General features: G+C 39.5%; 3 protein-coding genes and 2 non-coding genes across 8 annotated transcripts in view; 2 read left to right on the top strand and 3 right to left on the bottom strand.

The window, feature by feature from the left end:
* znf1069 (zinc finger protein 1069) overlaps window positions 1-27553 on the top strand; it is a 616019-nt gene that overhangs the window by 164005 nt on the left and 424461 nt on the right. The window lies entirely within an intron of this gene.
* The window catches only part of LOC110439389 (NACHT, LRR and PYD domains-containing protein 3), a 440964-nt gene that overhangs the window by 332826 nt on the left and 80585 nt on the right, over window positions 1-27553 (top strand). The gene's annotated exons all lie outside the window — the stretch shown is intronic.
* On the bottom strand, window positions 7410-7566 carry LOC137494501 (U1 spliceosomal RNA). Its single transcript, XR_011014451.1, has one exon. It is a non-coding gene; the product is annotated as a U1 spliceosomal RNA (small nuclear RNA).
* On the bottom strand, window positions 8958-9121 carry LOC141384059 (U1 spliceosomal RNA). The gene has a single exon (XR_012405108.1). It is a non-coding gene; the product is annotated as a U1 spliceosomal RNA (small nuclear RNA).
* LOC108183709 (uncharacterized) overlaps window positions 19209-27553 on the bottom strand; it is a 32714-nt gene continuing 24369 nt past the window's right edge. Inside the window, exons 3-4 of one of the 2 annotated variants that reach the window (XM_073948757.1) lie at window positions 23753-24298; window positions 22978-23585 (exon numbers count right to left, since the gene is read on the bottom strand). In XM_073948757.1, the coding sequence (XP_073804858.1) occupies window positions 23551-23585; window positions 23753-24298 (581 nt within the window). In that variant the 3' untranslated portion in view covers window positions 22978-23550. Of the gene's footprint in view, window positions 24299-27553 lie in introns of both variants that reach the window. The other variant, XM_017355632.4, reaches the window with a different exon arrangement.

Below are 27553 nucleotides of genomic sequence, written 5' to 3'. Positions count from 1 at the left end.
TTTTTTGCGATTTTTCAAAAAATGTTCATTTTTTGTGATTTTTCCAAAAATTTCGTTTTTTTGTTATTTTTCAAAAAATTTTCATTTTTGTTATTTTTCCAAAAATTTTCATTTTTTGTTATTTTTCAAAAAATTTTCATTTTTTGTTATTTTTCAAAAAGTTTTCATTTTTTGTTATTTTTCGTGATTTTTCAAATTTTTTAATTTTTCATGATTTTTCAAGATTTTTTTCATTTTTCGTGATTTTTCAAGATTTTTTCATCTTCATTTTTCATGATTTTTTTTTCATTTTTCATGATTTTTCATGTTTTTTAAGATTTTTTAATTTTTCATGATTTTCGTGAGTTTTTCAGCAATTTTAAAGATTTTCATTTTTCATTATTTTTCTTGAATTTCAAGATTTTTTCATTTTTCATGATTTTCATGAGTTTTCAAGATTTTTCGAGATTTCTTCATTTTTCGTGATTTTTTTTAGATTTTTTGTGCTTTTTCAAGATTTTATGATTTTTCGTGATTTTTCTTGATCTTTCAAGATTTTTTCATTTTCATTTTCGTTCCCGCAGTACATTCTCAGCAAAGAGATAGGCTTTATTATTATTTTTAATTACTTTATTAAAAAAAATATATCATGCTGGCAACATTTCATGCAAACTACAACTTGTAACTCACAGAAACCCCCAAAGGACAGGCCTCTTTCTGCAGTGGTGGCCAGCTCCAGCTCATCGGGTTCTAGAGGTGACGGTGGATGAGCAGATGATGCACTACTTGTGAAAAACCCTCAATGCTTTTGAAGCACAAGGTGCACAGCAAATTCATTGGCGTTCAATTTTTAAGTGTTGTGGTAATTCAGAGAGAAGTGTTAAAATTCTAGAGTTATATAAAGTGTCATACACTAAAGCTCCAGCAGATCTTTATGACACACAGACATCAAGAATCAGGATATGAACCTCAACCATGGTTGCTCAAAAGAAAAAAGCTGCATAGTTCATGCTGGGTGCCAGCATAGTACAAAACTCCCAGCATGCATTGCATCATAAATAAATTATGCAGCTTTATGTTGTTACAATCTATTTCTTTTCATTTATTTTGTGTTGTGTTTGGGAGGTAATATTTCAGTAGTTTTTTTAATTGATTTTTATTTTTTTGTTTGTCACCATTATTGAGATTCAAAGACTAATTGTTGATGTCTGTGTGTTTTTAAGTGCTGCCATAGATCAAACATTCACATTGTAAATCATGCTTTAAAGTCATTAATTGTTAAAGCTTCAGTGGTTTCATTTATGTATTTTATTTATTTCACACACATAACTAATATGACACTGAATTAGAAAACAAGCAGGAGAAGATGGCTTTGATATCAAAGTTAATCTCTTCAGACTGACTCTTACATTTTCTTTTGAATTTTACATGTAAGATTATTGTGATTAGCACTAATAATTATAGCATCCAAATAAAAAAAATTTTATAGCAAGAAGTTGAAGAGCCCTACTAAAGCAGACTCTGTCCTCCATCATGGTGACTTCAAATGAACAACAGAAATTTCATAAAGAGCTTTTGTTCACATGACAGAATTAAAGCCAAAGCTCAGTAATAAGTGAAGCTCCATGATGAGTTGTTTAATGTCATGAGTTGTTTTAAAGATGTTGAAAATAAAAATAAATTTTATTGTGTAATTTGTTTATTTTTTTATTAATTATTATTTTATTTAAAGTTTTATTCTCAGTTGATTTCATCTTTGGTTTTGGCTACTGCTGCCAGTATTTTTAAATATACATTTTACATATATTTTACACAATAAGAGTTTGCTAATTAACACTCTCTGAGTGGTAAAATTTTTTAACACTTTCAAAAGTGTTATTTTAACACTTTTATAGTGGTTCCCATATAAACACTGAGGGAGTGTTAATTTGAACTCTAAGGTAGTTAAATCTACAATCTAAAATTTGCAGTGTGTATAACCCTTTATTATTGTCTTTAATTGTTTATGTACCATAGCATAATCAATGAAACACACATCAAAACACTGTGCTGATGAGATTGTCTTCTTGCTGCTTTGACACTGACTTTTGCCTATCTTGTGTTTTTTTTGTCCTTCTTTAGCAGTTGAGGACAAAGGCGGTCTGCCGAAGAAACCACTCAGCTCCTCTGAAAGACAAGGTATATCACATAATGAATGTCACTTATTAACATTTATTCATACTGTTGCAGCATGAACTACAGTTGAGGGCGCTCCTGTGAAATATTTATTTAAGCTAATGGAGCAAGGACATTTTCACAGTACTTACGATAGTATATTATCTTCTGAAGAAAGTTTTTATTGTTTTATTATTTATGTTTTTCTATTGGCTACACAACAAACAGTGTTAAGCTAGTTAAGCCTTTACTTTCTCAATCTGAATATGGTAGCACTTCAGTATAATAGTCCTTTAGTTAATCAATTTACTAACACTAAGTGTCACCAATCTTGTGCAGCATTTATTAATTACAGTTCAACATTAATGCATTATTAAAATCCAAAGTTGTGCTTGTTGACATTACTTAATGCACAGTGCATTAATGAACTAACGTTATTTAACTTAAACATAAAAAATAATTAATGTATTAAACTTCTAAGTCATGTCAGTAAATGCATTAACTAATATTAACTAATGAACTATTACTCTAAAGTGTTACCTTAAAGGGTGACACTTTACAATAAGTTTGTATTAGTTAATGTCAAAGCATTTACTACCATAAACAAGCAATGAACAATACACTTAATACAGTATTTGTTCGTATTACAGTCATCCATGCCAACTCACAGTCCATCAACTAAGCATTAAATATTATTTTAATAAAGCATTAGTACATGTTGAACTATGATTAAAAATGCTGTACAAGCATTGTTCATAATTAGTTCATGTTAGTAAATACATTATCTAATGAAACCTTATTGTAAAGTGTGACCCAATATTATGTTCTGTCATCATGGCAAAGATAAATTATAAGAAATTAAGTTATTAGAACTATTATGTTTAGAAATGTGCCTGAACAAGTCCTCTCTCCATTACACATAAATTGTGAAAAATAAAGTCCAAAATTTAACAGGGGGGCTTATAATTCCGGCTTCAACTGTATGCATTAATAAATAAAATTCATCACACTAAGACACTGTGTTCTGATAATCACAACTCTGCTCATTTAGGAGCCGAGGAAGCAAAGAGAAGAAAACGTTCCTGTGCAGATCTTTCACAGAAGCCCCACTCAGACTCTCCACTGTCTGCTGTAAGTTCATCGTTTGTACATCACAATTAGGTGGTGTATATACTCCTGAATACAGTTTTGTGAGCATAGATGGGGAGACTGTGCAAAAAGTATGATTATGTCAATGAAAAAGGTTTTAACTATTATACTTACTTTGTTGAAGGCTCCTGCATCGACTTCTTTATTGGAGGCTCCTGCATCAGCCTCATCAGTTCCTGGCCAGTCTTCTTCATCGGCTCCTGCGTCAGCCTCATCAGTTCCTTGCCAGTCTTCTTCATCGGCTCCTGCGTCAGCCTCATCAGTTCCTTGCCAGTCTTTTTCATCGCTCCTGCATCAGCCTCGTCAGTTTTTGCCTCGGCTTCTTCATCGGCTCCTGCATCAGCCTCATCAGTTTTTGCCTCGGCTTCTTCATCAGCTCCTGTATCAGCCTCATCAGTTCCTGCCTTGGCTTCTTCATCGGCTCCTGTATCAGCCTCAGCAGTTCCTGCCTTGTCTTCTTCATCAGCTCCTGTATCAGCCTCATCAGTTCTTGCCTTGGCTTCTTCTGACGTTCAACCTAGAAGGTCATCTGGTGGGTCAACACACAGTGACCCAGCACATTCTGAGGTAACTGTCAAAGTACTCTGTGGATGTTAAGATAAGAAAAATGTATACTTTAATACTAAAAAAAAATCAACTTTAACTGATTTTAACACAGTTTTGTCTCGGTTATTCTAATTACCAGGTGTCATTTGAGGGTTGGCACAAGATGTGGGAGTCTGGACATACTGAGGCTGAAGGAGGATACTGAAAGGGGACTCTTTCAGAGGGCCATGTCTTATAAAGACAAATATGGAAACAGAAAGTGGAGGAAAGTCCTGAAGGATGACCGGATGTGGTTTCACCCTCCAGAATTTCCTGGAATGGTGGAAGGAAAAGTCCCCTCAGCAGACTTTCGCAGCTCATCGCCTAAACCAAAGGTGCCAGGAGCTATTTGGGGAGGTGGAGGAGGCAAACTACAGGCCTCCGGTTCCTGCTGGTGATGAGCGCATTGGTCTGGAGTACCTGTTTTCCCAGTCCTCAGAGCCCTTCAGTGCTCCTGATCATTACGCTCAGACTAGAGAGACACTTCAGGCAGATGAGGATGAGGACGAAGATGTTCCTGCTGGGGTGGCAGAGGAAGAGCCGCAGGAGGAAGATGATGATGTGGGCTACTCCTCAGACCGCGAGAGGGACAGCCTGACTCCTCTGAGGAACTGTCTGTGCCTCACCGATCAGGCAGTGGCTGCTGAATTTGACCCCTGTGTGGAGGACGTGTGCGGTCCCAATCATCTGCCTGGGTACCAGCACGTAGAGGATCTGTGTAAAGTCCTTGTTGAGATCGCCCTGGAGGAAGGAAAACTTGCCCTAAATGAGTCGACCAGGCAAAAGGTCATCAGCGCCTGGAACAAGCTTGACCTCCATGACCGCAGCATCCAACAATTCGACAGCCTCTACTCTTCACGCTGGGGCAATGCTCTGTTTGGCCGCACCAGTGGAGATCCAACTGAGGCGTCCCTGGTGCAGAAGCTCAAGTTCAGCCAGCGCTACTCAGCCGCACACTTGGTGGACTCCAGAAAGAACCAGCTGATGTACTGCCTGGTCAAACAGCTGTGGCTTCATCCTGGTGTTGGAGGAAAAGCTAAAGGGTCACCGCTGAAACAGCAGATCACTAAACTGTACCAGCGTGTGCAGCAGAGAGTGACGGTGGACGATGATCAGCTCAGCAAACTCGGGATTCCCATCCTGAAAATAAATTCAAAGTGCGTGAGCGAGTTCATCAGGAGGCAGGAGGCGCTGTCAGCCACAAACGTCACCGACCAGGGTCTGTCTGTCCTCCGTCGTCACCAGAGCGTCTCCAGCACCAGCCAGCCCCCCGCTGAGGAGCTTCAAGAGGAAAGACCCCATACCAGCCGGCCTGCAGTGCAGTATCCCATCACCACTTCTCTGGCCGGCACCCGAAAGTTGAAGCAAAGGCTCCCGCAAATCTTACCTGTCCCTCCCTCTGCTCTTGCTCAACCAGTTCCTGCGCCAGCCCATTCAATGCCCGCAGGACTCCGGCACACACACACTCCGCTGACTGCACCTCCCGCTGTTTCCTTGCCGCAGGCATCCACTCTGCCACTTTTGCCCTCAAGATCAACAGTCTACAAGAGGAAAAAGGCAGAACTCAGTGGCTCTGGACATCCAACCTCAGTGAAGGTTTACATCTGTGCTCTGTGTGGCCAACCAACTCAAGGCCACAAGAAATACAGAAAGAAGAGCTCCTGTGAGAGCTCCAAAGCCTCCACGTCCACAAACCTTGCTGGGCAGACTTTGACTGTTTTGAAGACTTTAAAAGGGCTGTGGACGTTCTCTTGGGCTCTCAGTCTCAGGCCTCCGAGTCTGTCTAACTGGACCTCTATCCATGTTATTGTTGCAAAAATGTATAAGTTATTATAACAGTTGGTTGTTTGAGAGTTTACAGTGTTTTACACTAATTTGTTAATTTTTGCAACACTGTTATTGATGCATAAATGTTATATTAACATTTATTTGTTTTAAAGTTTACAGTTTTTTACAGTTTGCACTAATTTGTTCATTGTTGTTACACTTATTGTTGCACAAATGTATGTAATATTACCAGTTGATTGTTTCAGAGTATACATCGTTTTAAACTGATTTGTAGATTGTAATTTATTGTTGCAAAAATGCAACCGTTTACAGTTTGCACTAATTTGTTGATTGTTGTTATTGTTGCAGAAATGAATGTTATATTAACATTTGTTTAAGTTTACAGTGTTTTACACTAATTTGTTGATTTTTGTAACACTGTTTTGTTGCAGAAATGTATGTTATATTGTTTTACAGTTTACAGTATTTCGTTGATTGTTTTCTTGTTTTTTTATTTATGTTTAATAATTATATAATATTAGGTTAAAGTATTTTAATAACTAATTACTAATGTTGCTTTTTATACTTTAATTGTTAGCTTTGTTTTTTTAAAGGAACTTTTTTTTTAATATCTGAATGCTTGACCTGGCAGCAATTTTTTGTTAATATATACAAATATATTCTTATATCTATAACTGCTATCAATAATATTATAATTAATTATAGTGATAGTAATGTGTTTTTATTTATTATGTACAAAGCATATCTATTGTATACATTTTTATGTCAGGCAGGTCTAACAATATGTTTAGAACTTTTCTTTTGCACTTTTAATAAATTTGGATAATAAAATACAACCTCGTGTTTGTTTTTGTATTTGTGGGAATGACTTCATTAGTTTTTAAAAATTGCCTAAATCATTTGAATTTAATTTAGAATAATATTATCTAACTCTATGACAATAATATGCAGTCCATTTTAATAGTAATCTCTGGTACAGGTGTTCTGAAATGTCTATTGCTCCTCTGTGTTTTTCCAAGTCCAGCTCTGGAGTCGAAGACAGCTTATCCTGTTGCCGCCAGATGGGATGCCACTGGATTCATCCTTAAACCACACTTTAACATCAAGCTTCACCTGCAACATACAAATACCACTTGGTTAATATGGTGTAAAAAAAAAAAACAGTACATTAATCAAATATCCTATGACATTACACTCTCAAAATAGAAATGTTGTAATTTGTTACAAAGTAGTTAGTTACTATAATTAAAATACTCACCCAGTGACAAAGGGATTATTGTTCATTTTATGTAATTGTATCACTGCTATTAGAAATATGATGGTATATCTGTATAATATAATAGAACAGAAGCTAAATATTTGCATTTTTTTGTTATACAAACATATTTAAGAATAATTCTACTAAACATTATGCATTTAAAAAAAGTTTGACCTTTAATTACTACTATTAATTATATTACATATGAATATTTTATTTATAGAACTGATATAACATATTAATTTATATATTACATTTGTTGAGGTTTATGAGGATTTTGACGGAACTTATTAAATTTTAATAACAAACTTATTAAATGATCATTTCATAGTTTACTTTTGTGCACAGTTAGAGTTGTTTGCTTTAATTTCAAAAGCACCACACCATATAGAACGTGTTCTGACAGTTACAACTATTTGTTTTGATGACATCACCAGGGGGTTGTTCACTCGTAAAAGCAATTCATTCATGGTTTGTTGAAACTCAATCAACCAATCAGGTGCTGTAATTGCCTACACATCTATAGTTAAATTTGCACGCCGTACAGGTCAATCGCCGTTCGCAGGGGTCAGTGTGGCCGGAGTGCAATGGCCAAGCCTCGCCCTGGGTGAACCACCTTCTTGATCATGGTATCTCCCCTGCCAGGTAAGTACGAGTTGCCGGGCGGCGCAAATGGCAGCCGCCGTTTTCTATCGGCCGTACTCCAGGGCGGTGATGCCCAGCCACCGAGCATGGGGAATGGGCCAGCAACCCCTGTCTCCTGACGGCGCTGTACTTGCAGCAGACGTGCCTGTGCCTGCAAACCACTCGCTAGTAACTGTGGCAACGCATGAAGAGTTTGAGCTTCCTCCAGATGCTTGCTTTGTGTTTTGTCATCAGTTGGGGCTGCCAACACATGGATTCCACCGGACGCACTCGATCTGGGGATAACAGACCCTCTATGGGGGGAGGGGAGGGGATCCTCCTGTTCTTTCTTTCTTTTCCTCCATCTGTTTTCTTTCTCTACAGATGCTGTTTTTCTCTGCTTAGTTTCTGATTTGGTCTATTTGGACATGTCGACCTCCTGCTTTGCTGCGGTTCGGACCGCCTTTGCCTAGAGCTCCGTGCTTTGCACTCTTGCCTTGTATGTTTTGTGTCCTGTTTTCTCACGTCAGCCTATCAGCACAGTGCTCAAACGACATAGCTTGAAGAAGACGACGGGATCTACAAACGTTCCGCAAAAGAACTTCACTGACGAAAGCGGAAGCGCTAACGAAACAACCTCCCGCTGCAAGCACCTTACATTCCTGGGACGGGAAACCACCGACGGCTGGCTGCGAAATTGCCTCTGGTTCAGATTGGTTTAGAACCGTCCCTCTGCCCAAAAGGCCACAGACGTCTGCAAAAGATTGCAGTTCTTGAAACAAAGTTACCTCTGATCCGAGCAGAAGCGTTCGCTTACTTAATGGCAGATAAAATGATGACCTTTCACACGGTCTGCATTCGTTCCGTCAGTAACAGCGGCAGGCCGGTAAAAATAAAATTCTGACATTCCACAGGGCACACTCGCTTGGCGGACAAAAGCCACCGGGGGCTCTCTTTGCGTGTTCCTTCCCCTGGTCAAACCGCTTTGAGGGGGGACCTTTCGAGTAGTTTTCGGCGTCAGAACAGACTCTTCTAGCGACGGGTGGGCAGGCCTTCCACAGGCGCGCGCGGCTCTACTGGAGCAAAAGAGGCTTGGCAGAGGACGAGGAAGAGAAGGAAGCGCCGCTCCAGCGAGGGGGTGCTCGCTGCAGAGCCATTCGAGGAGAGCTGAGCTCCAGCGAGGGGGAGCATGAGCTGTCGCTCCTCCTCCTGTAAGCTGTTTTAATGCGTACACCAACCCCACCCCTAACCCTACCCCCAGTGACATCACTCGTAGAAGAAGTGCAAAAAAAGGTGGAGCTCAAGCATAAGCTCCCCCTCGCTGGAGCTCAGCTCTCCTCAAATGGCTCTGCAGCGAGCACCACTTGGCTCCAGCCGGCTCCGACGCTACCGCCTGAGCTCTGTCTTGAACCACTGTGCTCAGGGGAGAGCGCGAACGCAGTCCCCCACTACCAGAAATTATGCAGTCGAGATTCCCACATTTGGGGAATTCGCAGGGGTCAGCGTGGCCGGAGTGCAATGGCCAAGCCTCGCCCTGGGTGAACCACCTTCTTGATCATGGTATCTCCCCTGCCAGGTAAGTATGAGTTGCCGGGCGGCGCAAATGGCATCCGCCGTTTTCTATCGGCCGTACTCCAGGGCGGTGATGCCCAGCCACCGAGCATGGGGAATGGGCCAGCAACCCCTGTCTCCTGACGGCGCTGTACTTGCAGCAGACGTGCCTGTGCCTGCAAACCACTCGCTAGTAACTGTGGCAACGCATGAAGAGTTTGAGCTTCCTCCAGATGCTTGCTTTGTGTTTTGTCATCAGTTGGGGCTGCCAACACATGGATTCCACCGGACGCACTCGATCTGGGGATAACAGACCCTCTATGGGGGGAGGGGAGGGGATCCTCCTGTTCTTTCTTTCTTTTCCTCCATCTGTTTTCTTTCTCTACAGATGCCGTTTTTCTCTGCTTAGTTTCTGATTTGGTCTATTTGGACATGTCGACCTCCTGCTTTGCTGCGGTTCGGACCGCCTTTGCCTAGAGCTCCGTGCTTTGCACTCTTGCCTTGTATGTTTTGTGTCCTGTTTTCTCACGTCAGCCTATCAGCACAGTGCTCAAACGACATAGCTTGAAGAAGACGACGGGATCTACAAACGTTCCGCAAAAGAACTTCACTGACGAAAGCGGAAGCGCTAACGAAACAACCTCCCGCTGCAAGCACCTTACATTCCTGGGACGGGAAACCACCGACGGCTGGCTGCGAAATTGCCTCTGGTTCAGATTGGTTTAGAACCGTCCCTCTGCCCAAAAGGCCACAGACGTCTGCAAAAGATTGCAGTTCTTGAAACAAAGTTACCTCTGATCCGAGCAGAAGCGTTCGCTTACTTAATGGCAGATAAAATGATAACCTTTCACACGGTCTGCATTCGTTCCGTCAGTAACAGCGGCAGGCCGGTAAAAATAAAATTCTGACATTCCACAGGGCACACTCGCTTGGCGGACAAAAGCCACCGGGGGCTCTCTTTGCGTGTTCCTTCCCCTGGTCAAACCGCTTTGAGGGGGGACCTTTCGAGTAGTTTTCGGCGTCAGAACAGACTCTTCTAGCGACGGGTGGGCAGGCCTTCCACAGGCGCGCGCGGCTCTACTGGAGCAAAAGAGGCTTGGCAGAGGACGAGGAAGAGAGGGAAGCGCCGCTCCAGCGAGGGGGTGCTCGCTGCAGAGCCATTCGAGGAGAGCTGAGCTCCAGCGAGGGGGAGCATGAGCTGTCGCTCCTCCTCCTGTAAGCTGTTTTAATGCGTACACCAACCCCACCCCTAACCCTACCCCCAGTGACATCACTCGTAGAAGAAGTGCAAAAAAAGGTGGAGCTCAAGCTTAAGCTCCCCCTCGCTGGAGCTCAGCTCTCCTCAAATGGCTCTGCAGCGAGCACCACTTGGCTCCAGCCAGGTCCGACGCTACCGCCTGAGCTCTGTCTTGAACCACTGTGCTCAGGGGAGAGCGCGAACGCAGTCCCCCACTACCAGAAATTATGCAGTCGAGATTCCCACATTTGGGGAATTCGCAGACATCTGCCCAGGGAACGTGCAATGGTAACTGTAGACTGTAGACTCTCGTTCAACGAGAAGCCGCGATTGTCTACAGTTTGCTTAGACCCTGGGCTAATCGGAGGGATGGATTGTCTAAAGTTTAAAATCAGGGCCAATCAGCGCTGAGGATTTTCCAAAGTTTCTCTTGCTCTGAATGCTCAATTTATCGGGTCAGAAAGTTCATCTGCTGTCGAGATTAATTCGTATGTTAAAGTGATTTTGTGTGGAAAGTTATTTTTATACTGTTATCTTGATGCACAGTATGTTTTGTTCACGACATGTTTGAAATATCTCACTTTTTGAGCAGTATTCGTGAGGCTGCGCCTTCAGAAAGTACACCTGTTGTTGAGATTTCGTGTGGTAAGTTATTTTTATACTGTTATATTGATGCACAATATGTTCTGGTTACATCACGTTAGAAGTTTTTCACTCTTTGTGCAGCATTTTGTCTTTGTTCGTGAGGCTGCGCTGTCAGCAAATACACCTCTCATAGTGATTTAGAGCGGTAGGTTATTTTTATCCTGTTCTGATAAACAGTATGTTTTGCTCACATCACATTTAAAATATTTCACTGTGTGTGCAGTATTTTGTCTGTGTGCCTGACGCTGCGCTGTCAGACGTTCATCCATTACAGAGATTTTGTGCGGTAAGTTATTTTTATTGTTACATTAATGCTAAGGTCACATCATGTTTGAAATATCTCATTCTTTGTGCAGTGTTTGGTCTGTGCTGGTGACGCTGTGTCGTCAGAAAGTTCACCTGTCCTAGAGATTTCGTGTTGTAGGTTATTTTTATACTGTGATATTACTTATATGTATATATGGCTGCACAAAACCTGAAAAAGTTTAGCTTATGTATTATTTTCAATGCTCGTGTCGGTTTGATAGCTCCATTTACATAGTAAACAGTTGTTTCATTAAAATATAGCAACCATCATGCTAATAAATAAATATCCCTTCATATACAGCAATATATGTGACCATGACAATTATTATCATTAGTTGTTACTATGAGAAGTAAAGAACATTTTAAGATCTTAGCTGGGACAAAACATATGATCCATACCTGTACACAGTAATATCATCAGAGTAAAATTTACTCAGTTCAGAGAACATTTGGTCCCTCTCTTAATTGAGCAAAATTTACTCAGCAGCACAGTAAAGTTAATGAGCCGATGATGAGTTTAATTAAGTGATGATTGAGCACTGATGATGAACACCTGCTGTTAATATGCAGAAACAGAAGAGAAGCAGCAGCAGCTACGCTCATTGCTTACCTGATTGACTTTATTTCTGTCAGATGTTCAAAAAATCCATATGAGACTGTGGCGAGGGGGCGTGGCCGAGAGCCGTGGGAACGGAGTAAGGCCACCGCGTAAGTGGATACACCTGCGGTGCGCACCTGCCTCGGATCCCACGGAAGGAGCTCTGGACCATAAAAGGAGTAACTATGGCAGAGGAAGCCGAGAGAGGACCGGGCCCGGACATATTTTACTTTTGCTTTCAGTTTGACGGCAGTCTTCGTGAGGAGCTGCCGTCCGTCCGTTTTGGTTTAGACACGGAGACTGCCGTCCCTGTTATTAATAAATATTTTAAAACTGCGTTGGTTCTCCGCCTCCTTCTTTCTGGCGGCCAAAGGGCCATGAACTTTATTACAGTGGTGCCGAAGCCCGGGAGAAGGAGGGACGCGTTGTCCAGATGCCCTTGCCGCTGAGAGAGGGGCGAGTGTTTGGGAGTTAACCCGAGTGGGGGAGTAACCTGTTCGTCTGCCCAGAGTGCCGGGGCGGCCTGAGGCTGGCGAGGAAAGGATCTGCCTGCTGCCGTCTCCCAGCATGGGGAGGAGCAGGAGACGCAGGGCTCACCACCGAAGGGGAAAGTGCTGAAGGGAGCCATCCCACAGAACCCGGGGGAGTTGCCGCGATCCACCATGATGCCAGAGCCTGCATCCATCCACGGAAGCGGAGCAGGAGACCAGAGATGCCGCCAGCCAGCCAGGAGAACCGCCGCCGGACGCCAGAAGACAGACGGGTGGATAGATTCCTCCACAGGGCTCCCAGCACGTCATCGCATCTCTCAGCTGGTGGAGGACCGAGTGGCAGCGTGTCTGGAGAACCGAACCCCAATTTTTTTTTTTCTTTTTCCTCTCTCCCCTTTCCTGGTCTACTCTGTCTTTCCTTTTTTTCATCTCCTGTTCTCTCGGCCCATCTCATATAGGTCTCGCAGGGGTGTGGCGCCAACCCCCCCATTGTCTCCGTGAGGAGCTGCCGTCCTTGTTATTAATAAATATTTTTAAACTAAGTCGGTTCTCCGCCTCCTTCTTCCAGGCGGCCAAAGGGCCGTGAACTTTATTACAGAGACTTATAGTGAAGTCCAGTGTTGTAATGAGAAACTAAATCATTTGGTGATGAAAGGTTAGTAATTTCAGGAAGAGAGTTAATACTAGCAAAAAAAGGATTCTAAATTAATATGTTTTATGTTACGGAAGGAAATAGTACGGAGAGATTTGGTGGAAGAAAGAGAGAGTGCAAAATTAAATCAGAGGAGAAAATTATCCGTTATAGGGAGTTCCTCAGCAGAGAGGTCAATGGGTGAAACACCAGAGCAGCAGATGAGGTTGAGGGTGTGTCCTTTAGAGTGTGTGGGAACATTGACATGCTGTTGAAGTCCAAAGCTCTCAAGACAGGATATAAAATCTCTTGTAAGGGAGTTATTAAAATTATCCACATGAATATTAAAATCTCCTAAAACCATAATATTAGGTGAGAGGGTGGTAATATGTGTTAAAAAGCAGCAAAGTCATTTAGAAATTCATTATTTAGTTTGGGTGGACGATAAATTATGGCAACATTTGTAGGTGTGGATCCAGAAAGTTTTGAAATCATAGATTCGGATGAAGGAATAATGTGAAAATGTTTTTAAAGGAAAATGAGAAAGATTTTCAAGAATGTGTTCTCAAAAATTTCTACATTTGTTTCAGAAACAAAGTGCATAAAAGACCAGTTTCAGAACAATTTTGGAAAAAAATATTTGTGGAAATAGACGAAGAGGGAATCTGGAAGAATTTAAAATGGAAATATTTAGACGCAAAAATTGAAACGTTGGATTATTTCATCAGACATAATGTTATTTTCACTGAAACAAAACTGGCACAAATTGGAAGCAGTAAGAATGCATTATGCAAAATATGTGGACTGGAAAATGAAGGTATTATGCATTTGTTTTTAAAATGTGTTGAATTTAATACATTTATGGCAAAGTTAAAAGAAAGTATTAAACAAATGATGAAAAGTAAAACAGAGCAGATTGAGGAGGAGACAGAATGGTATAAAATATTTTTATTTGGTTTTAATTAGGGATTGGATATGGATTTTTTGGCCGATACCGATAACCAATAATTCTTCAGACTTGGAGGCCGATAGCCGATATGTATAGGCCGATAATAATAAATATTTTAAATTGTTATATTTTTATACAGCAAACTTCATAAAAGATTGAACTGCTCTTATGAACAGAATAGTCTATACTTGAAGCAAAAAAGATATGATTTCGAAATTGCAAGGTGTCAACATCGGATCGATAACGATAATCTTAAAAATAGCATTTATCGGACAATAACGATATGGGCGCCGATATATCGTGCATCCCTAGTTTTAATGGAAGTAAAACAAGAATTGCCAATTTGTTTCTATCAGTTGCAAGAACTGTAATTTGAGAAAGGAGAAACATTGTTAAAAATAAACATGCTAAAATGGAGTTATGGACAATGTGTAAAAGAAACTGGAAAACTATATTAAAACTGTGGAACAATATTTTAGAATGGAAGAAAAAGAGACTGAATTTTACAAAACGTTTATGTTGAATACTCCTTATATTACGTACTCACTAGATGGTTTGAAAATAGATTTGCCAGAATGATTATGCTTGTTGTTTTCCTGTTTTGAAACCAACATAATGTCATAAGGAATGTTTGTAAATTATATTTTTATATGCTTCTGAACTGATGTTTTGAAAAAAAAAAAACCATATACTTGGATCGATACAGAGAATATTAGCATGGCCCCTCTCTTGCGGGAGAATCTTCGGTTCCCTTCCTGTTCCACAGTTCCACTTTCCCTTCTTCCTGATTGGCCCGAAGTCTGGCTCGGTATTGGTCGACACCAATGGGGTTCAGGGGTCACTACTCTGCAGTCTAAGGCCATGTGACGTCGAGAGGGCTGCTGGGGGCCACAGGGTGGGGACAGAGAAGATCCATCAGGTTCCTTTTCACAGGAACCTGATGGATCTTCTCTGTCCCCACCCTGTGGCCCCCAGCAGTCCTCTTGACGTCACATGGCCTTAGACCTGCAAGGTAGTGACCCCTGAACCCCACTGGGGTCACCTGAGACCTCGACAGGTGCTCATGCTTGCTGAAATTAATGAAATTACCCAATATGGTAAAAAAATCAAAGGCGGGAACTGGCATAATTAGCCATGTGCTTTCTGGGGTATGACAGGTGCATATTAATTAGCCATGTGCTGTAGACTGCTCTCATTGTATATCATTTATTACATAATTTGAAAAAGAAAATCCATTTTAAATGAATTGAGTAACATAATAATAAGTATTATTTTTTAATAAATGTATTACATTATATTCAAATATAATTGTATGTTTATTTGCAACATAACTAAATATAGCTTTATTTGAATTGCATGTGAGTTAGATAAAATGTTTTTATAATCAGGACTTATATTTCACACCTTTTAAGAAATATAATATTTTTTAATAGTTCAATAATAAACATACTGAAATATTGACTTTTAAATGTTTTAGAATTTTGTCAATTATATTGACCGTAATGTTCAGGTAACTTATTTATTAATATTAAATAACACATAATAAAATATTTAAACAACTGATTAAACTATATATAGTACCTAAAATATTAGGTTGTAGGATATAAGAAATATTACATTAAAATACTTTCAAATTTAAATTTCAGGCATTGATATTTAAATAGGTTTGTCATTTTTTTAAAGTTTAATAAATTATTTAAAAATTCAATTAAATATATTTTAAAATATTTCATTTACATCAATGTTTACAGTTATATTTACATATACACATATTATTTTTAGGTGTTACTGCATTTACATTTAACATTTACTTAAATTTAATTTACAATATAATTTTATACCATTTTTATTTTAACTGTTAGCTAAACTAGAGTTTATAACTTGTTTATGAATAATAAACAGAACCCTAATATTACCATCCTTTAAATTACACAATGATAACATTAAAGCAACCACATGAATATGTACGCAGTGTATTTTTGCAAGTTTTATTTTATCCTTTAACACTTGTTTGCAATAAATGAATAGAAAAAATGATGAATGTAAAGTGTAATATAAATATTGTGTAAAGTTATTCGAGTCACAACAGATAACCCACTCTTGGGACACTGTAGCTACTGAACAAATCTTTAAAAAAAAAAGCTGAAATGTACACAGAGATTAGAAATAAAATAGAAAAATGTTTATTTACACAAAATATATAACCATTTATACTTTTAACATATTAGGGCAGTACAATATAGCGTAAAATTATTTTATTATCACAACAGTTTATGCAATATTTAAAAAAAAAAAAAATCACAAACATATGATAAATTATTATTTTATAAACTACCTTCCCAGTAGTTGCTGCTCGGCTATTTGCTAGAGCAGCTCAAAGCATAACCCAGAGCTGTAAATAAACACTAATAGCAGAAGTTAAGAAGAAAAAAAAGAAAATGACAACAGCCAATAAGAGTCAAAATATCTTGCCTATTTGTTTTAAAGACTAAATGTTTGCACCTTTACAGTGTTTTTAGACTTAGACTTAATTTTTAAAATTAGTTATTTGCATCTGAACAATATCTTTTAACTGTTTAATATTATTAAGTAAATGATTTAATAACACAGATAAAACAATGCATTTTTGTAGGGAATTGTTATTTTAGAAATAATAGCATTTTCTATGCTATCATAAAGCCCTACAACTTGTACATGTATATTTATATTTGTTTTATACAAAATAAACATTTATTTTGCTTAGTTGTTTTAAAGACTAAATGTTTGCACCTTGAAAGTGTTTTTAGACTTATAATTTTTAGAATTAGAGTTAATTGCATCTGAACAATATTTTCAACCACTTAATATTATTAAGTAAATGATTTAATAACACAGAAAAAAATGCATTTTTCTAGGGAAATGTTATTTTAGAAATAATCGCGATTTTCTATGCTATCATAAAGCCCTAAAACATATACATGTATATATCTATTTTTTGTCAAACAAAATAAACATTTACAACAAAGCTTGTCGTCTTTATAGTCTATTTTGTCTCCTTTTTTAACTTCCTCTATCCACTGCACCGCTTTATAAATCGCGCTTCCTGGAGGTCCCGCCCAGCGGCCAATCGGAGCGCACGTTCAGTGGAACTTTCTCAAAAGAGCCAACGGCACGCTACATGACATGACCAAATTCGGAAGCACGCTTTGTGGAACTTTCCGTCGACCAATCCCGAGCCAGACGTCGGGCCAATCAGGAAGAAGGGAAAGTGGAACTGTGGAACGGGAAGGGAACCGAAGATTCTCCCGCAAGAGGCGAAAGGATGACACGCAAATCCGTGAAGTGCTCCATATTGCTGTTTTAGTGCGTGGGTAAAAGTACAGAAATGAAAAAAGACAAAAGGCTTTTCACGATTCCAAATGGTGCATGTGGATGGATTTAGCAAATCGTGGGAGGTGCTGCTGGGTCAACTGGAAAGTCTACATGCATGGTGAAAACGAATGTGGGATGCTTTGATCGTTTGTTTTGTTGTGCAACAAATGCACTTCCAAAGCCTTTGCTTTAGTGGGACTTTGCCATAGGCTAACCTGACACTCTAATTTCCCCTGTCTTTAAACTTGGTGACCTACACTGTAAAAAATTGCTGTTAAAAAACGGTCAGATTCTACGGTAAAATAATGTTTTTTCACTAAAACAGTAATATTCTGTTAAAAACAGTGCTTTCTGGGTAACATTTTTGTTTTCGAGAAAGTAACCAACTGCAGAAAACTGTGAGCTAACAGAGTTCAGATTCGATGTTTTGAAGTCTGTGTTTGAAATCACGCTTTGTGTCCTTGTTCACTATTCCATACACTAGTTAACTAATATAGTTCACCTGACAGTTTTAATGAACACTAATGAGTGAATTCAGACACTGATGAACACCTGCTGTTAATAATTACAATTACTGAAGAAAAGAAACAAGAAACACAAACAGTGACTTGAGTTACAACATTAAATAAAATCAAATAAAATAAAACACCTTCAGTCTCAGCAGAGGATCATTAAACAACTCCACAAACAACAGCAGACACACACTTATTACTGACTGATTTGACTTCCATACTATTCTCATTGAGATCCAACAGGAATTAAGGTGTTTTTTGTGTCACCGTAATGGGGCTGGTTTAGTTGGGCTCTTCACCCTTGAACTTATTAAATCAGACTCTCCAATTACTATAATAAAGAGTTAACAAAGTGCTTGTATTATAGCAATCAAGTTGGGAAGTCAATAAATAGAGAAATCTATTTGTCTGAAATTAGTTCTGATAAATGTTTTGTTATAAATCTGGATGAAGGGCCACATGCAAAAGATTTTATGCTTACTTGCAGGTATTAATTTAATTAATGAGAAATAGATCAGAAAAGATACCTCCATAAATACTTAACAGTTAAGAAATAACATACAAGACAGTTCAATTATGACAAATACACACTCAGACCTCATGAATCTGACCTTGTATCTCAACAATGGTAACAATTAAAATGTTTCATGCTGCAATGCATGCTGGGAGTGGCACGGTAAAAATATCCCAGCATGCATTGCGGTGTAAATAAATGTTGTATGATGGTCTAACAGTTTTCTTTATTTGTGTTTGATTCTGCTGTTGTTTATGTTTAGACTTTCAGTTGCCTGTTTGTGAGTTAAACTGTTAATTATGTTAAATTTTGTTAAATTTGTTTTCACCATTATTGAGGTTCATATGCTGATTATTGATGTCTATTTGAGTGCGATTTACACCATAATCATTGCCATATATAGACATATAATGTAAAACAATAGATTTAACATTGAATAGCAGCAGTAAATTTTATTATATGAAATGAGAACAGACTCTGCCATTTAATAGCAACATGAACATCCCCAGATCTTATTTAGGTTTTTGGCTGACTTGCCACAACAAAAGAGCTTTTTAAACAAAGTTCTTAACAATTGCAGCAGCCAAAATATATAAATGTTAAAAATGACAGGACTAAGAGCCCAACTAAAGCAAACTCTGTTCTCCATGATGGTGACGTAAAACTTTCACTTTTTTTTCTCAAGAAGAACTTTAGTAGATGTTATACAAAAATACATGTATTAAGTAATAAGTGTAGCTGGTGATGATGTTTGTAGAGTTGTTTAATCATCCGCTGATCATTTAAATGATTTAATCATTTGTTGTTCTTCAGGTTATTTCATTATAAAGCTGTGACTAAAGTTTTGTATGTTCTGTTCTTGTTTTTTCCCTTCAGTATTTCTTCATTTGTTCATTGTTAATCCTCAATTATCATTTAATTAGTCAGTTAATTAATGAATTTACTTCAGCTTTGCTACATGTTTCTTGAACACTCATTAGTGTGGACACTTCAATTAAAACTGAAGTATTTGCTCTGGGGTTTAAAGGGTTAAAGGTGTGAGAGGTAAAAACACAGTGTAAAAATGTATTTTAACAGTAATATACTGTTAATTTAAACTACGGAAGTAGACTGTAAAAAAACAGTAGATTGCTGGCAACCACAGCTGCCAGTAGATTACAGTTAAAACAAGGAAAAAAACAGTATTTTACTGTAAAACCTGAAGCTAATTTCTTCTGTCTGTCACCGTTGTGGAGGAGAGTAGAGCCAGTGTATGAGTTAAAGATGAACAATGAACTGCTGATGTTATTCTGTATGTTTCTTTATTTAAAGAAAGCGGCTGTTTAGTTGCTGATGCAGTCAGAATCTGGTGATTCCAGATTTACATGTATGTGTGCTGTTGTGAAAAATAAGACATTAGAATTAAAACGAACTTATCCAATTAACTAAAATAAGTTATCATTATAAGTATGCTTCTAAGCATATATAGCACATTACTTCATAAACTCATTCAGCAGTTGGCGAATTTGAGGCAGTTGCTTTCAGTGAGCAGAATGAGTTCACTTGAGTATTGTGTAAATCAATGTAGTCCATGTATTTTTACATCAACATACTGTAAAATAACAGTACATTGCTGGCAACTGCAGCTGCCAGTATTTTACTGTTTTTTAACGGGACAATTTTTAACAGTGTAACGGGCCAGATAAAATACTGACAAACTTTTTTATAAAACTCTGCACTGAGACTATCAGGACCTGGTGCCTTGTTATTAGGGAAAGATTGAATACAATTCTTAAATTCACTGAGAGTTAATGGAGCGTCTAATATCTTTCTCTGGTCATTTGAAATTTGAGGAAGAGATAGGTTTGTAAAAAAAAAGCTTCCATATTAATTTCCGCACTATAATTAAATTGAGATGTGTACAATTGCTCAAAAAAGATTCTAAAACTATTATTAATTTCCTTATTATTATAATTCAAAGAACCATTCAAATCTTTAATACAAGGTTTATTTTGAGTAGATGTCCTAACCCGCAAAAGATTAGCCAAATAGCGATTAGGTTTATTAGCAAATTCGTACATTCTTTGCTTTACAAAGAACATTGATTTCTCCGCCTTTTTCGTAAGTATCGCTTCCAATGCAGTTTTTGTTATTTGTATGTCACATCTTAGTTCATCTGAGGGAGACAAATTATATCTGGCCTGTAGATCATGTAGTTTGAGCTCTAAGTTTCTCTGTTCTCTTCTACTTTTTTTCCTAAGCCCAGCTGAATATGATATAATTAAACCTCGAGCATCTGCTTTTGCTGTATCCCAAAGTAACCCTGGGGAAACACCCGGAGTTTTGTTTTCTACAAAAAAGTGATTCATCTGTTCTGTTAAAAAAACCTTCAAAATTAGGGTCAAAATTTAGGTATGAATTATACCTCCATTGTTTAGGGAGTGTCAAGTTACTGAAATTTATGCCTATACAGACAGGTGCATGATCGGATATCAAAATATCCCCAATATTACAATACTCAACTTTACTAAAAGAAATTTTGGGGGTGAAGATCAAGTCAATTCTACTACTGGTTTTATGAACGGCTGAATAATATGTAAACTCCTTATCATTAGGGTGTAACACCCTCCAAGTATCAACCAGATCAAGTTCTTTGCAGGTATCCAAAACAGCTTTGGCTCTATTCGACATCTGACCATGATTTTGTGTTGAAGGACATTTATCTACTACTGAGGAGAAAAAAACAATTAAAATCACCTGCTATAACTGTGTTGTCACAAAGCCAATCCGCAAATTTTGAAAAAACCTTAGAAATAAAATCTGTGGTCTGAATAGGTGGAAAATATATATTTAAAACTGAAATGTCTTGCCTATAAAGAGAGCCTCTTAACATAATATATCTTCCTGATTTGTCTGAGACCGTTTTAACTTCAAGTAAGGGTAAACATTTATTAATTAGGATGGCAACATCTCTGCTTTTGGTAGTAAAAGCAGAGCTAAACACCTGTCTGACCCAGTCATGTTTTAACTTAGCGTGCTCAGCAGACGATAAATAGGTTTCTTGTAATAGGGCTATATGGACCTGTTCTTTCTTTAGAAAGCTAAGAATTTTCTTTCTCTTAATAGGATTGTGTATCCCTCTCACATTCCAACTACAAATTTTTAATGTTGGAGTTACTAGACATTATGTGTCAAAAAATAAAATACAAAAGGAGCCACAAAATGAGAGAAAATGCAGGACAAAAAAGAAGAAAAAAAACAAGAAAAAAAAACGCAGGGGTAAAATCGTTCTTTGATTTTAGAAGAATCAAGTAAAAACTATGTACATCAAAAAAATTGGAACAAAAAAGAGCTATTAACGAAACGAAAAGGACTTTGGTCTGTTACGCCCATTTTGGCCGTCAGCTAGCTTCCCTCTTGTTATAGAGAAGGTGCAGGACCAGCACACGAAAAACAAGCAAAAAAATAAATAAATAAAAAAACCTTTCTAAGGCTTCGATAAGCTACCTTTAGGTAACAGAAAAACTTCCGGACTGCAGCTCAGTCAAATATTGAGACATAAATGGCAATGAAAAAGTAATCACATATGGATCTGTCAGTATTAAAGAAACCATACTAAATTTTCGATAATGAATTGTTATAATAAAATGTAGACCTCAAACGAAATGTCCAATCTCAACAGCTAAACCCTCTAAAACCCTACTGGGATGGGAAAAGGATGCTCAGTCAGTAGCAGTGCGGTCAGGTGAGCCGCTCTGTAGTGGGGCAGACGCCAGAAATGCTGTGACATCCTTTGGGTCCTTGAAAGACCTCTCCTGACCGTTCACCTTGACCCTGAGAACTGCTGGATACAACATGGCAAAGACAATTCCCTTCTCTTTAAGCTGCTGTTTAACATGGTAGAATTCCTGCCTTTTCCTCATCACCGCCGCAGAAAAGTCCTCGAATATCATAATTGAAGCACCGTTGTAGGACAGCGTGCACGTTTGTCTCGCCACTTGCATGATCCGAAATTTATCCTGAAAGTTGTCGCTGGCCAGGCGGTGGGCGGCGAGTGAGGGCGCGGTGGCATCGATCCAGTTTAACATGCTCACCTTTGAAACTGACCTGTAGCAGCTCTGGTAACCAGGATTTGAAAAAAGAGATCGGATTACTGCCCTCGCATCCCTCTGGAAGACCGACGACCAGCACATTGCATCTTCTGTTTCTGTTCTCCAGATTGTCTATTTTTTTCCAGCGCAGACGCCAGTTTTTCCGCGAGATCAGTAAGTTTCACACTAAAGGTGGTCATCGCATCCTTGGAGTCTGATACGCGGCATTCTACCTCAGTAATTCGCGTGTCCAAAGTCCCAATTTTTGGGGAACATTCCTCAAGTTTCTTAAGAACAGGGTCGATTTTCTTTTCAAACGAGCTTTTGACACCTTTAAGCACCTCTGTTGATATTCTTTCTACCAAGCTGTGTGTCTCAGCTCGGCTCAGCAACGACTACGCCTGGTCCGCCATGATCGTTGATTGACTGTCCTCCTGAGGCGATTTAATCTCCGTCGATTTAGAGGTTTTAGCCGACAGATTCAACTTCTTCTGGGTAGTGGGCATGATCGTATGTCCATTCACAAGGTCTTAAAGTATATGCCGTTATATATCTTATTTTATATACTAAAAATATACCACTGAGCTGCGGAGACCAAATGTTGAGCTGCTACTCCGCCAATACAGTCACGTGACTCCGAAAAAAGATTCTGTCATCTTGATGAATGAGACTCAAAGATCCGAGTAAGTAAAATGATACGAACTTCCCATCACTACTGTCCAGTGTGAAACGTCTGGTGCAGTTTTAATTTTAGAGCTGTAATAAAAGTCTTCTCACACTCAAAGCACAAATACTCTTTCACACCAGAGCGGATCTTAATGTGTTCATTAGGGTTTACTGATTGGTTGATACTTTTCCCACACAGAGTGCATGTGAGTGGTTTATCTACAGTGGTGGTCATCATGTGTTTATTAAGGTCTGAGGAGTTGCTGAAACTCATCCCACACCGAAGCTGTGGGTTTCTCTCCGTTGTGGCTTATCATGTGTAGATAAAGGAGTGATGGTTGTCTGAAACTCTTCCCACACTGAGTGCATGTGAATAGCTTCTCTCCAGTGTGGTTCCTCATGTGTCGATTAAGGTGTGATGAGCAGTTGAAACTCTTCCCACACTTAGTGCATGTGAATGGTTTCTCTCCAGTGTGGATCCTCATGTGTTGATTAAGGTATGATGAGCGGCCGAAACTCTTTCCACACTGAGTGCATGTGAATGGTTTCTCTCCAGTGTGGATCATCATGTGTTTATTAAGGGATGATGAGCAGCTGAAACTCTTCCCACACTGAGTGCATGTGAATGGTTTCTCTCCAGTGTGGATCCTCATGTGTTTATTAAGGGATGATGAGCAGCTGAAACTCTTCCCACATTGAGTGCATGTGAATGGTTTCTCTCCAGTGTGGATCCTCATGTGTAGATTAAGGTCTGATGAGCGGCTGAAACTCTTCCAACACTGAGTGCATGTGAATGGTTTCTCTCCGGTGTGGATCATCATGTGTTCATTAAGGTATGATGATTGCCTGAAACTCTTCCCACACTGAGTGCATGTGAATGGTTTCTCTCCAGTGTGAATCATCATGTGTTGATTAAGCAATGATAACCGGATGAAACTCTTCCCACACTGAGTGCATGTGAATGGTTTCTCTCCCGTGTGGATCATCATGTGGTCATTAAGGTGAGACGATTGGCTGAAACTCTTCCCACACTGAGTGCATGTGAATGGTTTCTTTCCGGTGTGGATTATCATGTGAATCTTAAGATTGCCATTTCCTCCAAAACTCTTTCCACACTGAGTGCAGGTGAAACGATTCTTGTCTCTACTTTTCAAAATACCATCAGTCTGTAAATGATTTTCATCCTCAATTTTAACATGGTGTTCCTCCTCTTTACTCCCCTCACTCTCTTTAATTAGGTCTGAAAAAAAAAAGTTTTCATTAAGTCTTAAAAACTCTCATCAAAAGCTGAAAAGTGAAAAGACACTGGAAACATTGGCTACACACATTGTATTTCTGATGCACATTAAATGTAAAATAAATCAGATCATATTGTGTTTGGTCCATTAACGTGTACACGTTTAAGCAGATTCTATTCAATTCATCTTTATTTATCTAGTGCTTTTACAATGTAAACTGTCAAAGCCGCTTAACATAGAACTTATAATAAATTGAAACGGTGTCAGTCCAGTTTTTAGAGTTTCTTACATAATTGATCATAAAAGAAATTTTGGTCACATTGATAAGACACAGATTTGAAAGGTATAAATGGTGTGACGACCCCAGTATTCTAGTTTGGATGTGGCAGATCCTGATTAGGTGCCATGGTTGCTCCCCAATTGGTTCAAAGCATATAAATGCGAGAGTGAGCTAGCTTCTGTAGGATAGTGTGGCTACTGGCCGTCCTCGCATCAAGACCATCTCTTTATTTTGGCAACCTTATGGTTTTGTTTGGCATTATTTATGTGTAGTTAAAGTTAGTTATTTTCTTCATTTTCCCCTAGACATTTGTTTGTTTCTTGATTTGTTGCTTTATTAGTTGTGTATAATAAATAAGTTGCATATATAATTTTTTTGTTGTCTGAGCTCTTTTATGTTGCAACTCGAACGAGGGGGACGTAACAATGGCCTATTTTTATTTGTATATATTCATAATTACAACAAAATGTTTCTCTAAAATTTGTTTAGCAGACAGGGAATACTATGGATAGAATATTATGGATAAGATACTGTGGATAGAATGAAAGAACCGACAGGGGAAAGCAAAGAAGGAGGTGTTTTTCTTTATCAACAACTCATGGTTGAGAAACATACATCCCGTTAGATCATTTTGTTCTCCTGATCTGGAACCTTATGCTTCGGTGCCGACCACACTGGGCACCAAGAGAGTTCACAGCTGTTATAAATACAGCTGTCTACATCCACCCTCAAGCCAACACAGAGCAGGCGCTAAGGGAACTGAATGGGAGCATAAGCGACCAGGAAACCACACACCCAGAGGCAGCGTTTATTGTTACAGGGGACTTTAACAACGCCAATCTCAGGAAAATTGCTCCAAAATACTATCACCATATCACCACAAACATGCGTGGTGACCGTATTTTGGACCACTGCTATTCTCCGTTCCGGGACACCAACAAATTCCTCCCCCGCCCACCGTTTGGCAAATCAGATGACTCTTCTGTTCTGCTCTTGCCTGCTTACAGGCAGAAACTGAAACGGGAACCACCCACCCTCAAGAGGTTTCAAAGCTGGACGGACCAATCGGATTCCATACTTCAAGAATGTTTTGATCATGTGGACTGGGAGATGTTCCGGACAGCTTCTGATGACGACATTAAGGGCCTACTCACACTATGCCATCCGTACCATGCCCAGGCCCGTTTCCCGGATTGTTTGAGAAGTGTGAATGCGCTGAATGGCACAAGCACGGTTCACTTGGCTGGCCCTGGCCCGGTTGGAAGAGGTGGGCCTGAGCGTGGTTCACTTGGGCTTTGGCGCAGTACGTTTGTAGTGTGAGTGCAAAACGCGCCAAAGCCCGAAACTGAAAGCGAGACGAGACTTTAAGGGACTGTTTCATAGGATTTATTAATCATTCTTGCTGTTCAGTGAACACAAACTGCCGTAATTTATTAAAGACGCAGACACCTCACTGCACGACAGCTGCGCGCCTTCGGCAAACCTCCTCATTCCTGCAGCACGAGAGCTTTATGACTGTTTATAAGCGCCAAAAGTGGTGGATGTGTTCGGCGAAATATCTGACTGTGTGTCACCGCATCCCTAAGGACTGTTTGGCGAAATATTTGACTGCATGTCACTGCATATCAAACGACTGAAACGATATAACTAGAGAAATCTCCACTGTGCTACTGAGTGAGTGAGAGCACTTCTCACTGAACAGTGCAGCAGCAATGATGTAAGCGTGCCGAGGCCCGTTTGTGGTGTGAGTGCGGGCCGTCGGGGGAGACAGGAGGGGGACAAGCATGGTTTGGCCCAGTTCGAGGCAACTGTACCTAGTGTGAGTACGGCCTAAAGTTTACTCAAGACACCGTTACATGCTTCATCAGAAAGTATATAGAAGACATGGTCCCAACAAAAACTGTCCATATCTTAACTGACCTAAAATCTGTCCCTAACCCAAAACCATAGATTAATGGCGAAGTTCGAACAGCCCTATCAGTGTGAACCTCCGCCTATAAATCCAGAATGCTGAGGAACAAAAACAAGCAAACTACAACCTCAGGTAAACTATCAAAACAGCAAAACATCAATACAGAGGTACAAGGTATAGGGGAGGAGTATGTGGCAGGGACTTAATTACATTACGGACTTTAAAAGTAACAAACCCGCCACAGTAAACATTTCTGCGTCTCTCCCGGACGAGCTCAACTCGTTCTACACTTGCTTTAAAGCCCAGGACAGCACCCACACACTGTGCGCTCCGTGGCTGATACCGAAACAGCCAGCAGACTTTATTTCTGTAGTGGACGTAACGAGATCTTTTCAGAGCATCCTGAAAGCTACGTCCCAGACCTCTCGCTCTCTCGGCCTGTGGTTCCCACATGCTTTAAGACAGCTACTATTGTGCCCATACTGAAATAATCTAAAACCACATGCTTAAATGACTGACGTCCAGTTGCTCTGACACCCATCTTCAGCAAGTGCTTTGAGAAGCTGATTAAAAAGCACATCTGCTCTGTACTGTCCGCTCACACTGACCCTCTGCAATTTGCTTACAGAAATAATCGCTACACTGATGAAGCAATTGCTTTCACCTTGCACACTGCTCTGTCTCACTGGAAAATAAAAGCACCTATGTGAGAATGCTGTTTGTGGACTACAGCTCAGTATTCAACACTTTAGTGCCTGCCAAACTAGTGGTGAAGCTCCAGGCTCTGGGTCTACACAGCTCTCTGTGCAACTAGTTCCTGGACTTCCTTTCAAGCAGACTGAACAACATAACCTCATCCACACTGATCCTCAACACTGGTGATCCACAGGGCTGTGTTCTCAGTCCACTCCTCTACTTCCTGTAAACACATGACTGTACAGCCAAACACATCTCCAACGTCATCGTTAAATTTGCTGATGACAGTGGTGGGCCTAATCACAGATAATAATGAGAGGGCCTACAGAGAGGAGATACACACTCTGACGCAGTGGTGTGAGGAAAACC

Source organism: Danio rerio, chromosome 4 (genome assembly GCF_049306965.1).
Source record: "Danio rerio strain Tuebingen ecotype United States chromosome 4, GRCz12tu, whole genome shotgun sequence".
In the NCBI taxonomy this organism is placed as follows: domain Eukaryota; kingdom Metazoa; phylum Chordata; class Actinopteri; order Cypriniformes; family Danionidae; genus Danio; species Danio rerio.
This window is presented reverse-complemented; position numbering and strand designations above follow the sequence as displayed.